General features: G+C 37.0%; 4 protein-coding genes across 5 annotated transcripts in view; all 4 read left to right on the plus strand.

The window, feature by feature from the left end:
- Positions 1-7,213, plus strand: part of LOC137651488 (uncharacterized) — a 24,367-nt gene extending 17,154 nt beyond the window's left edge. The window contains exon 2 of the mRNA XM_068384712.1: positions 7,022-7,213. Within this exon, the coding sequence (XP_068240813.1) occupies positions 7,022-7,213 (192 nt within the window). The remainder of the gene's footprint in view (positions 1-7,021) is intronic.
- The window catches only part of LOC137651923 (uncharacterized), a 338,520-nt gene that overhangs the window by 99,751 nt on the left and 226,269 nt on the right, over positions 1-12,500 (plus strand). For both annotated transcript variants that reach the window (XM_068385133.1, XM_068385132.1), the window contains exon 2: positions 4,023-4,052. The gene's annotated coding sequence lies outside the window, so the exon portion shown is untranslated. The remainder of the gene's footprint in view (positions 1-4,022; positions 4,053-12,500) is intronic.
- LOC137651489 (adhesive plaque matrix protein-like) lies at positions 7,210-8,383 on the plus strand. The gene is made up of 2 exons (XM_068384714.1): positions 7,210-7,443; positions 7,532-8,383. The coding sequence occupies exons 1-2, from the start codon at positions 7,210-7,212 to the stop codon at positions 8,381-8,383; spliced, it is 1,086 nt and encodes a 361-aa protein (XP_068240815.1).
- On the plus strand, positions 8,380-8,985 carry LOC137651490 (uncharacterized). Its single transcript, XM_068384715.1, has one exon. It carries the CDS (start codon positions 8,380-8,382, stop codon positions 8,983-8,985), a length of 606 nt encoding a protein of 201 aa, XP_068240816.1.

A 12,500-nucleotide genomic window follows, 5' to 3' on the forward strand; every position in this document is an offset into this window, starting at 1 on the left:
CACTGAGCTATTTTCCCTGTTGGAGTCCTTGCCCTTATAGCATCCTGCTTTTCTAACTATGGTTGTAGTTTAGCAAGTAATAATAATAATAATAATAATAATAATAATAATAATAATAATAATAATAATAATAATAATAATAATAATAATAATAAATGGTAAATGATAGATATATGACGCTGGAAAGCCGAAAAAAGTGTAGAAATTATAGTTTGATGAATTGAAATGAAGGAACTAAGAAACAATGTTAGAGAAAGAAGCAGGAAAGATTCAGTGATCCCACGAAAGATTCATTCCGCATTCTTTCAGATGTTGCGAAAACTTCTAGGAAGAGAAACACACCTGCATCTGTAAGAAACGTAAAATGGGATAAGAAAAAAGGCCAAAAGAAAGTAGAATGTTTTTATTGTGGACTCATAAACATCCAAGCTTTATATAGGGAGACGAATTATGCGACAGAGTGAACTACTTTTGAGGTTAACTCTGTAGTTTCCTGGACAGTTAATTTATTTTACTTTTCTCGTTTGCTCTAATTTACTCTACTACGTTTTACTTTTATTGAGAATTATACTTCTTCTTCTTCTTCTTCTTCTTCTTCTTCTTCTTCTTCTTCTTCTTCTTCTTCTTCTTCTACATCTTTTCCCACTTCTATGTGGGGTTGATGTTTCTGACCATCTTTCTCCATCTACCTCTGTCCCACACCTCATCACCGGTTAGTCCCTTTGATCGAAGGTCATCCTTGATACAGTCCATCCACCTTCGCTTTGGTCTCCCTCTCCTTCTCGTTCCCTGTACCTCCATTTCCCTCACTCTCCTCCCAATATACTGTTCATCTCTTCTCATGACATGACCATACCACCTCGGTCTACTTTCTTGGATCTTATCTGATAGTTTTCTAACTCCTGTGGTACCCCTAATTACCTCATTCCGTATCTTATATCTTGATTGAAAATTATACATTTATAATTTTTACAGTTTATGATGTTGTATATATATATATATATATATATATATATATATATATATATATATATATATATATATATATATATATATATATATTTACTTTACATGAATAAATTTTGAAATGGAGTTTTCTGGACAGTCATTTATTCTAATTTCCTCGTTTTCTCTAGTTTATTTATTACTATCTTTTTTTTTTATCAAGAAATATACATTTGCAATTCTTACACTTTATAATATTGTATAATATATTTACTTTACAAGAATAGATTTTGAAATACATTTTCCTGGATTTATTTTACTTTCCTCGTTTTCTCGTTTACTTCACTACTTATTTCTTTTAATGAGAATTATACATTTATAATATTTACAGTTTGATATTTTATATATATATACATATACATATATATATATATATATATATATATATATATATATATATATATATATATCTATATCTATATCTATATATATATATATATATATATATATATATATATATATATATATATATATATATATATATATCATGATATATTTACTTTACATGAATAAAATTTGAAATGGAGTTTTCTGGACAGTTATTTATTTTAATTTCCTCGTTTTCTCTAGTTTACTTTACCTTTTTTTGTATTAAGAAGTATACTGTACATTTACTACTCTTGCAGTTTATGATATTGTATATACATAATAATATAATTACTTCATATGAATAAATTTTGAAATGCAGTTTCCCGGATAGTTATTCATTTTACTTTCCTCGTTTGCTCTAGTTTACTTTGCAACATCTTTATTCTATTAAGAAACATAAAATTATAAGTCTTACAATTTATTATATTGCATATACATCATAACATATTGACATCAATAAATTTTATGATTAACATATTCAAAATTGCAACTATTCATTTAAATGTGTTTTTTAAGTTACAAACAATCAACTGGTTAATGTTTTTTAAAGAGTTTTAAATCCTATTTTAATTACATCAAAAGTATTTAATATTTTTGTAGCTGGTCTCATTTCCCATGATTGCATCCCGAGGCTGTAAAATTAAAAGACGTGTCACTAGTGAAGTATTGTCACATTATACTGTCAGTAGGGGGAAATATATAGCTCTTTTTTGTTAGAACAATTCTTTTAGTTTTTATGTTTATTTGATAGTCACACTACAGTATTTTCATGTTAATGTTAGAGGTAAGACACGCAGATGTTATTGAACAGAATTCGTGATAAAATAGAAATTCTAGTTCTTAATGATATGGAATAAGATTTGCAAATTGGCACAGCGTTGGGCTAATGCTCTGACGAAATCGACTCCTGATATGACATTCTTTTCTGCTGAAATAATAAGTTGGAACGCTGCTAATTTATGTCTATCTTTATGGTCTGTATATGAAAGATCTATTTTATTATTGTTACTGTTCTTGAAATGTTTTATATTGATTATTCATTACTTCTGTTGTAGTTTTTTTTATTTCGTTATTTTCTTTCCTCACTGGGCTATTTTGTCTGTTGGAACACTTGGGTTTATAGCATGCTGCTTTTCCAACTAGGGTTGTAGCTTAGCTAGTAATAATAATGATAATGATAATAATAATAATAATTAACTGATAGGAACTTTATAACAATTCTATCTGGAAAACAATTAATCACAGATTAATATTTTTCTAATTTTTTTACTTCTACTTGATAATATAAGTGCATTTTATATTAAAAAAAATTAATGTAAAAACATGTAGCCCTTAATGCCTTTTTGTCATGTGGTTTCATCACCTTTTGGCTGCTGATAAGCCTCGCTACATTTACTTTTTTCGTTTTAGGCCTTAATAGAAAGTGGTTTCATTAATTATTTTCCAGATGATAGGCCTCGCTATATAATTGTTTTTTTTTTAAGCTTCCATGGTATTTGATTTCATATTTTTTTTTTCTGATAAACCTCTATAACTACTTTCCCTTCTTATCTTAATTGGTCTTAGGCTAGTTAAGCCTATGTAACTATGGACCACTGTGAGGAGGCTGTGTTTGTATTGTATTATTGTTTATTGATATTAGGGGTAAAACATAGGCTTCGCAAAATACAAACAAGCAAAGTTAGGGTTGTGGTGGCTTATTGGAAACGTCTCTGCCTAGCAATCGCCGGACTAGGATCTGAATCCCGCTCTAGCTCGATAATTTTTTGTAATGTGTACAACCTTACTATCCATGTGAGCTAAAGATGGTGGATTGGTTTGGGGGAGCCTATATGTCTACCTGCTGAGTTATTAGCAGCTATAGCCTTGCTCTCTCTGGTCCTAACTTTGGAGGAGAGGGGCCTTGGGCGATGCTCATAATATTTATAGGTAACTCTCTAGGACAATGGCAATGTGCCTTGCCTTTGCCATTCATGAGTAGCCTTTAAACCTTTGAAAAAATTACTTAATGACCGGAGCCGTTGCAAAGGCTCTACTCTGTAGATATTCTGCTGTGACAGTATGATATTCAGATTCCTGTTCCTCCGTATTAAACATTAAAAGTTATATTCATTTGACACTTTCTTTCGAGAATTATCAGTCGCCAAAGTATCGATAATCATTGACTTTATAATTGATGGCGCACGAAACATCATTGAATCTTTCGTATCCAGACGAAATTATTATTATTATTATTATTATTATTATTATTATTATTATTATTATTATTATTATTATTATTATTATATTAGCCAAGCTGCAACTCTAGTTGGTAAAACATATGCTATAATCCCAAAGGCTCCAACAGACTGACGACCTCAGACTTGGAATTTGGAAAATCACTTTATTGCATTTTTGACAAGGGGGACGTCTGTATTTCTTGTTTCAGAAAGTTTTTTGTTAATGAAAAATAGATGTTTTACTGCTAAAAAGTACTTTTTTATATTTACGTAATCACGCCTGGTCCAGTAGCAACACTTTTCTGATCTTGATACCTATATATTTAATCTATTAAAAAAATTCCAGGGAAAGGTATTTAAGATAGTTACCCTTACAATTCCCCCGTTTTCTCTAAGATCTTGAGTAATAGATTATTCATTTTCTTACAGGGTACGTTTGCTGCACGAGGCCTCTTTAAGGTACGTTTTTATTCCCTTGTCTGCTCGTTTATATATTTATAATTTTTTTGTTTTATGCTGAAAGGTGTATAAAGTATCAGAGACTATAAATAGATAGGTAGAAAGCGTTAAATATACCCAGAAAATACACATACAAGATATATATCATGTTAGCCAGTCTTGCTTATGTGTGCACAGTTGGTAGGATACATGTATTCATTCAGTATATGAGTAGGGACCGACATTTACTTTTTTGGGGGGTGGGGGGTGGGGTGGGGTTAGGAGAAGGGCCCGCCACTGGTTAATGAATAACCCGGTAATGTGATAATTATGTCATTATGATACCCAGTGGAAATTAATATTACTGCTTAAAGCTTAATAGAGTCTATTCAATCAATCTCTAAAAAAAAAAAAAGATAAATAATAGAAAAAAAAATAAATGTCTAATTTCTTATATGTTTTCGGAAAAAATTGCTTCTAATTTTTTAGTATTGACCTGAGTTTTTCTCATTCAAACGTGAAAAAATAAGCAGTTTCACAGTCTATATTCTGTATGTTACATCATCATCTACGCCTATTGACGCAAAGGGCCTCGGTTAGATTTCGCCTGTCGTCTCTATCTTAATATTCTGTATATTTACTTTTAGAAAAAAAAAATATATGGAGAATGATGATCTTTTGAAATCAACATAAACAGTATGTTGATGAAATAAGACATAGATAATTAAGATGAGAAGAGAATTTCTCACATACAAATTTTTGTGTATGAAATTATTACCTGTGCCAACGAGGTTGGAAGGAGGTTATGTTTTTGCCCCTACGCGGGCGCGCGTGTGTGTTTGTGTGTGTGCGCGCGCGAGCGCGTGTGTGAGTGTGTGTTTGTGTGCGTGTTTGTTTGTGCACAGCATCCTGGCCACAATTTTAATCGTAGAGTAATGAACTTGCAGGGATTAACTGTTATATAAAAAGCTGGAAAATATTAAATTTAGGAAGGTCAAAGGTTTAGGTCAAAAGTCAAGGTCACGGTCAAGAAAAATGTCCAATTCACGTAATCAGCCATAACTTTGGACATCGTTGTCACAGGGACTTTAAACTTGGTTCATATTTGAATATATGAAAATCCACGCGAATTAATACATGTTAAGGTCAAGGTCAAAGTCGATCAAAAGGTCGAGAAATAAGTTGTCGCGGCGAGCTCTGTGCTCTACTAAGTGCCCTTCTAATTCATATGGTTTTGAAACAAAACGAAATCGGCAGAGAAACAAAAAAGTTGATAGTTTGAAGTAACCCCCAAATAATATTGTATTAGTGGGACCGAATCACAGTCTTTAATGACCTCAGCTTTCACTCTCATTCAACGAGGTGGAAATGAAGTCTCACAGTGTTTTCATGTTTTTCCTTCAATTACAGGAAGTGTAATTGAGCATAGTCAAGAAGAGTGTAAAAACACGATTCAAGCACTTCCTGTTCTTCAATAAGAAAGATTATGACTATTTTTTTTTTTTTTTTTTTTTTTTTGACAGTGGAAATTTGACAACCCAAAAAGAAAATTTTGCAGAAATTGATTTGAGTTTATTACTAATTTTCTTGACGGTGAAAATTCGAAATTGCTAAAAGAAAATTTTGCAGAAGTCGATCTTGAGATTATGACTTAATTTTCTTGACGGCGGAAATTTGAAATCCCTAAAAAAATAGCTGTAGAATTTTTGAAATTATAACGATTTTCTAGATGGTGAAAATTTGAAATCAGTTTATCACGAATAAAGAATCTTAAGAAAAAGTGCGGGAAGTTTCATGTTGAAATTTTCATAAGAAATAAATATTTGATTTAATTAAGCCTAACTTTCAATAGTAAAAGATAAAAAACAGGTTGGACATAATTTATGCAAGGTCAACTGTCGAAATGAAATATCACACCTAGCTCTATTTGTGAACACAAATGAATTTTTTCTTTCATAACATGATACCCGGCGAAATTCCACGAGGATGTTTCGTAACCCTGCCAGCACCTGTCTGAAACGAGTTTTTATACGCTTTTCAGAGCGGATTAAGAGATATGTGGGACGACTAGAAAGTTTGGCTTTTAATATTGTTTGTTTAACAGTCAGGGCTTTTAAGTATTTCCTATGAGTAGTGCAAAGAATATTTCACTTTTACTCAGATGATTTTCGTGCTCCCTTATGGCGACTGTCGCTTGGGTCCAGAGTTCCCTAAGAAACGAACATTTTCTGAATAACTTTCAAGAATATTTTCATGAATTTTACTGCATTGATTAAATAGTTTACAAGGTTGCAAGATTTTCCCTTATTTCACCAAGATGAAAAATTTTAAGTTACTTTTTTTAATCATTTTTCTATAAAAAAGCATGAACTACGTCAGGTGCAGGATGTTGAAATGATGTATAAGGGGTATTCATTCAAATCTTATTAGCCTTTGGTATTCACGTGCAACCTTTTTTATCGTAAAGTAAGTGTCAATGTTATCACATGGATGATGTTGTAAATATATTATCAGTTTTTACAACATGCTCAATTTAAACGATTAAATGAAATAGACAAATAAAACTGAATTATTAAAATAAGAAAAAAAAAAAAACTGTGCAATGCCTGGCAGCGATCCATGAATAAATTTTCAATGCAAACTTCCATCAATATTTTTCAATCCCTGAACCTTTACTAAACCTTTTGCCAAAAGGACCTTTACTGTGTCTAATGGGGTCTCGCATGCAACCACTTTTTAACCTTCAACTCTACCTTTATTACCGCTTCACTTCTTCCATGTTGCTGTCCAACCTCTGTTAACCGTGGCCGAAGTTTTATGGGAAGAAAAGATAATTTTTGACATAGATGGGGAGTTGATATGTCAGTCGGTGTCGTACACGACCCACCTTACTCCTCCGTGGTCGTGCACGACCCACAACACCTATCCAGGGTCGTGCAAGACCCACCACACCTGTCCAGGATCATGCACGACCCACCACACCCATCTAGGATCATGCGCGACCAACCACACCTATCCAGGGTCATGCCCGACTAACCACACCTACCTGGGAGCGTGCACGACCCACCACACCTATTCAAGATCATGTACGGCCAACCACACCTATCCGGGAGCGTGAACGTCCTACCACACCTATGCAGGGTCGTGCACGACCCACTACACTTATCCAGGGTCATGCATGACTAACCACACCAATCCGGGAGCTTGCACGGCGAACCATACCTATCCAGGGTCATGCACGGCCAACCACACTTATTCGGGAGCGTGCACGACCCACCATACCTATCCAGGGTCATGCACGACCAACCACACCTATCCGGGAGCATGCACAGCCCACCACACTAATTCAGGATCATGCACGACCTACCGCACCTATCTGGGAGCGTGCATGACCCACCACACCTATCCGAGAGCGTGAACGACCCACCACGCCTATCCAGAGTCGTGTACGACTAACCACATCTATCTGGGAGCGTGCATGACCCACCACACCTATCCAGGGTCATGCACAACCAACCACACCTATCGGGGAGCATGCACGACCTACCACACCTATCCAGGGTCATGCACGACTAACCACACCTATCCGAGACCGTGCACGACCCACCACACCTATCCGGGGTCATGCACAACTAACCACACCTATCGGGGAGCGTGCACGACCCACCCCACCTATCCAGGGTCATGCACGACCAATCAAACCTATCCGAGAGCGGGAACGACCCACTACGCCTATCCAGAGTCATGTACGACTAACCACACTTATCCGGGAGCGTGCACAACCCACCACACCTATCCAGGGTCATGCACGACTAACCACACCTATCCGAGACCGTGCAAGACCCACCACACCTATCCGGGGTCATGCACAACTAACCACACCTATCGGGGAGCGTGCACGACCCACCCCACCTATCCAGGGTCATGCACGACCAATCAAACCTATCCGAGAGCGGGAACGACCCACTACGCCTATCCAGAGTCATGTACGACTAACCACACTTATCCGGGAGCGTGCACAACCCACCACACCTATCCGGGGTCATGCACGACCAACCACACCTATCGGGGAGAGTGCACGACCCACCACACCTATCCGGGAGTGTTCACGACCCACCACACCTATCCGGGGCCATGCACGACCAACTACACCTATCTTGGAGTGTGCACGACCCACCACACCTATCCAGGGTCATGCACGTCTAACCACACCTATCGGGGAGCGTGCACGACCCACCACACCTATCCAGGGTCATGCACGACTAACCACACCTATCTGGGAGCGTGCACGACCAACCACACCTCTTCGGGTTCATACACGAATCACCATACCTATCCGGGAGCGTGCATGACCCATTACACCTATCCAGGGTCATGCACGACCAACCACACCTATTCGGGGTCATGCACGAGCCACTATACCTATCTTGGAGCGTGCACGACCCACCACACCTATTCAGAGTTGTGCACGACCCACCACACTTATCCAGAGTTGTGCACGACCAACCACACCTATCCGGGGTCGTGCATGACCCACCACACCTATCTGGGGTCATGTACGACCAATCACACCTATCGGGGAGTGCATGACCCACCACACCTATACCGGGTCATGCACGACCCACCACACCTATACCGGGTCATGCACGACCCACCACACCTATACCGGGTCATGCACGACCCACCACAACTATCCAGGGTCGTGCACTACCCACCATACCTATGTGGGAGTGTGCATGACCCACCACACCTATCCAAGTTCAAGCACGACCCACCACACCTATCATTGGTCATGCATGATCAACCACACCTATCTGGGAGCGTGCACAAACCACAACACCAATCCAGGGTCATGCACGACCCCCCACACTTATCCAAGGTTATGCATTACCCACCCCACCAATCTAGTGTCATGCACGACCAATCACGCCTATCCAGATTCATGCACAACTAATACTTCCTAATTCAACAACGTGGGTTAATCCAAATTTCCTCTTTGACACCAATGTAGAACCATATAACCCATTGCCCATGGATCCAATATTTGGGTTTAATCAAGGCAATGGGCGTCCAACTGACATACTGAAAAACAGGAGACTAATTATGATTGTCCTTTTTCACCCTGACCAAGACTGAACAAATTGTCCAAAGTGTCCGATTTTTAACAGCGCCATTATAGAAAATAGAGGGAAAAACAAAGGTAGGAAAATGTTCATTGATTTTTATTACCTTATTTGAGGACGAACGAAGAAATATCTGAAAGAGGGGCAAAGAGGAGCGTTTTTTATATTTCACAAGGGAAGAGCACAAATGCATTTCTATGCTTTTGCCTCGCTTTAAAAGGAAAGTTCCATTAGGGTTGTCAGTCACGTGAGGCTTCCTGTTTTACTTATTTATTTTTTTTACTGATTTATTTATTTCACCGAGTGGAATTTATATTTCGAGTGAAATTTTACCAGACTTTTACCAGGCATTGAATATATAATAACACTGAATTACTTTTTCATGGTGAGGGGTAGATGGAGATGGTTCGGGTGTGCTCTTTGCACTCCTCAAGAGAGATTAGTTCACTAAACTTTCAACTGATCTCCACAAGGTACTAGAAGAGTTGGTAGACCGAGGCCTACATGGCTAAGGACTATGAAGCGGAAAGTAGATAATGAATGGAGAAGTATTGATTTATAGGCTCAAGATAGAGACGACTGGCGAAGTCTAACTGAGGCCCTTTGTGTCAATAGGCGTAGGAGATGACGATGATGTCTTTTTCAAGTTGTGTAATATAAATATATGCATTGCTCGTCAATCATGCTGTTTATTTTCATAGAAGATGTATGTAAAAGATTTATATTTGCTATATATCATGGATAAACTTCTCGCTATTCATGATATAGCAAACATTTGCTTGAAATTAAAAAGGATATTTAGTGTGGGCTTGGGGAAGTCCCTGTGGGCGTGACGAGGTCCATGTGAGCGTGACGAGGTCCCTGTGGGCGTGACGGGGTCCCTGTGGGCGTGACGGGGTCCCTGTGGGTGTAGGGAAGTCTAGCTTAAGTTTAATATTGGTTGCATACAAGTTATTAGACATACTTTTAGGATTACTCGTTTTTAAAAACAATTAACAGAACCTTATTGTTCTCGTGGGTGTAAGAATTGTTTTTCGAAGAAATAATTTTCAAATAGCATTTCGTAAGAAAGTCTGTAAGATATGTTTTTTTAAGTCTTTCATATGGTAGTTTTCCCATTTAATTGGAAGTTTATAGATAAAACTTTATTTTTAAATGAAAACAAAGGTAATTCATTGTTACCGTACTATCCTGATTTTACTATATTTAGTGAAGTTACAGACTAACTTAAATTTTGTACTCCACGAACATAAAAAAAGACCAATAAATGCCAGTGAAATCCTTCATATAAAACTTATGTTTGATGTTTAAAAAACTTCAAAGATCACTCATGAGCGGCAAAGACAAGAAATAAGATAATCATGTCCCAGAGACCAATATTATATACATTTGATTGGGCCTAAACACCCTCTCCACCTAAACTAGGACCAGGGTGGGCCAGTAAATCCCCCCCCCCCCCCCGCTCTCCCACGCATGGTGAGGTTGCAGACACTATTAAAAATATAGTGTTCGAGCGGGGTTCAAACTCCCTACCCGCTTATTGCAAATCAGGTACAGTCACTCATATAAGTTTTTGGATGTTCGGGTGTTTAAGAGAGATTTCCATTTCACCACTTTCTGGACGACAGGTGTCTGGTAGCGCGAAACCAGTCAAATATTTAAGTTAATATTTGACCGGTTTCACGCTCCCAGACACCTGTCGTCCAGAAAGGGGGGAAAATGGAAATCTCTCTTATACACCCGGACAGCCACCAACTTATATGAGTGACTGTACATCTTGTTTTCTGAAGAGCAAGAGAGATAGTCCCTTCGAAAACTCAATACATTTTGTTTTTCATAAATTGTGGGTTATTTTATTTAATGATTTTGATTGTTGTATATAAAAGTGACATCTATATTTTACAAACGTGAGTTTAGATAAATACTGAAAAGTCAAATTGCAATAACTATATTGCTTTTAAATGGATTTTTTTAATATTGAATGCGTATTGTTTAACTGCGTACTTTTGAAAGACTGACAGTTTCCTTTTCTTGCGTAACGACTTTCGGAGTTGGTATATCGAAATATTCTTCTCTTTTCCAGTATCTAGTCTTTAGTCGCATGACTAACACGATATTGCCCTTTGAAAAAATGCAGCTTTGTTGTAAATTATAGAATCCTTTATTATACTTTTATTTTTAATCTATACTCCAAATTTCTGTTTTACTTTTACGTCATAATTATCTTATTTTTTTTTCATACAGACTTTCAAGTTTTGGGAACTTTTTTATAATGATGATAATCATGATGATGTTGATGATGATTAAAACAGCAATAATAATAAAATAAGTTTTCACTAATATTATCAAACTTGAACATCTTAATCCACTCAAACAAGCAACAAGGAAATTGTTAGGGTTAAATATATTTAACCCACTCAAACTTGCTTTCGTCTTGCATCTTGTAATAATAAACTGGTTTTAACCAGTCCCAGGTAAGCGAGAAATTAGATAAGAGGATTTGAACTCTTTACTTGGAAAAATAATGGGATTATGTTTAGATGCTGGATATAAATTCTGGCCAAAACTAAGTTTCAAGTTACTTGATGCAAAAAGTCCTTTGCGACTTTTTGGTGATAGATAATATTCCACTGTAGTTTGAAAGAATCTTTCCTCTCATGGGGTGGTGGTAACCAGTTGGAAACGTCCCTGCCTGTCAATCTGCTGGATTGGGGTACGACTGTCAAATCTTAACATTTTATTACCTCCGCAAACGCAGTTGAAAGGAATGAGGTCATGTTTTCGCCCCTGTTTATGTGTTTGAGTGTATATATTTTTTTTTTTTTTTTTTTTTTTTTTTTTTTTTTTTTGTGAACAGCTTCCTGGACAATTATAATCGTAGATTAACTGTTAAGTAAAAGGCTTGAAATGATTAAATTTTCGAAGGTCAAGGTCAAAGGTCAAGGTCATGGACATGGTTGTCACAGACTTCAAACTTGGTTCATATTTGAGTGTATGAAAATCCACACCAATAAATACTTAAGGTCAAAGGTTAAGGTCAGGGTCGAGTAAAAGGTCGAGAAATGAGCTGCCACGACAGGTCTCCGTCTCCGCTCTACTGAGTGCCACTCTAGTTTATGGACTTCTATTGACCAAAAGCCTTTGGTGGCAGTCAAATCTAAAAGAGGGAACGAGAAAGGCTAAAATCTCCAAAGGTCTCAGAGGTGCACTGACCTTCGCTGCCCTCTAGGACAGAGGACCATTGTCCTTCATTCTTGACGTTTTAGGACTTGTTGCAAACAGCTGTTTGGCAATTTGCCAATGCATCTCCCTTGGTCATGTAATACAAGACATCGTTTCTTATCAT

This window comes from Palaemon carinicauda, chromosome 13 (genome assembly GCF_036898095.1).
Source record: "Palaemon carinicauda isolate YSFRI2023 chromosome 13, ASM3689809v2, whole genome shotgun sequence".
Lineage (NCBI taxonomy): Eukaryota > Metazoa > Arthropoda > Malacostraca > Decapoda > Palaemonidae > Palaemon > Palaemon carinicauda.

Bases quoted from the DNA above. Each gene is read 5' to 3' on its own strand.
- LOC137651490 (XM_068384715.1), top strand. From the start codon at position 8,380: ATGACCCATTACACCTATCCAGGGTCATGCACGACCAACCACACCTAT.
- LOC137651489 (XM_068384714.1), top strand. From the start codon at position 7,210: ATGACTAACCACACCAATCCGGGAGCTTGCACGGCGAACCATACCTAT. The intron at 7,444-7,531 runs GCGTGAACGACC...ACACCTATCCAG, and splicing joins CCCACCACACCTATCCGAGA to GGTCATGCACAACCAACCAC.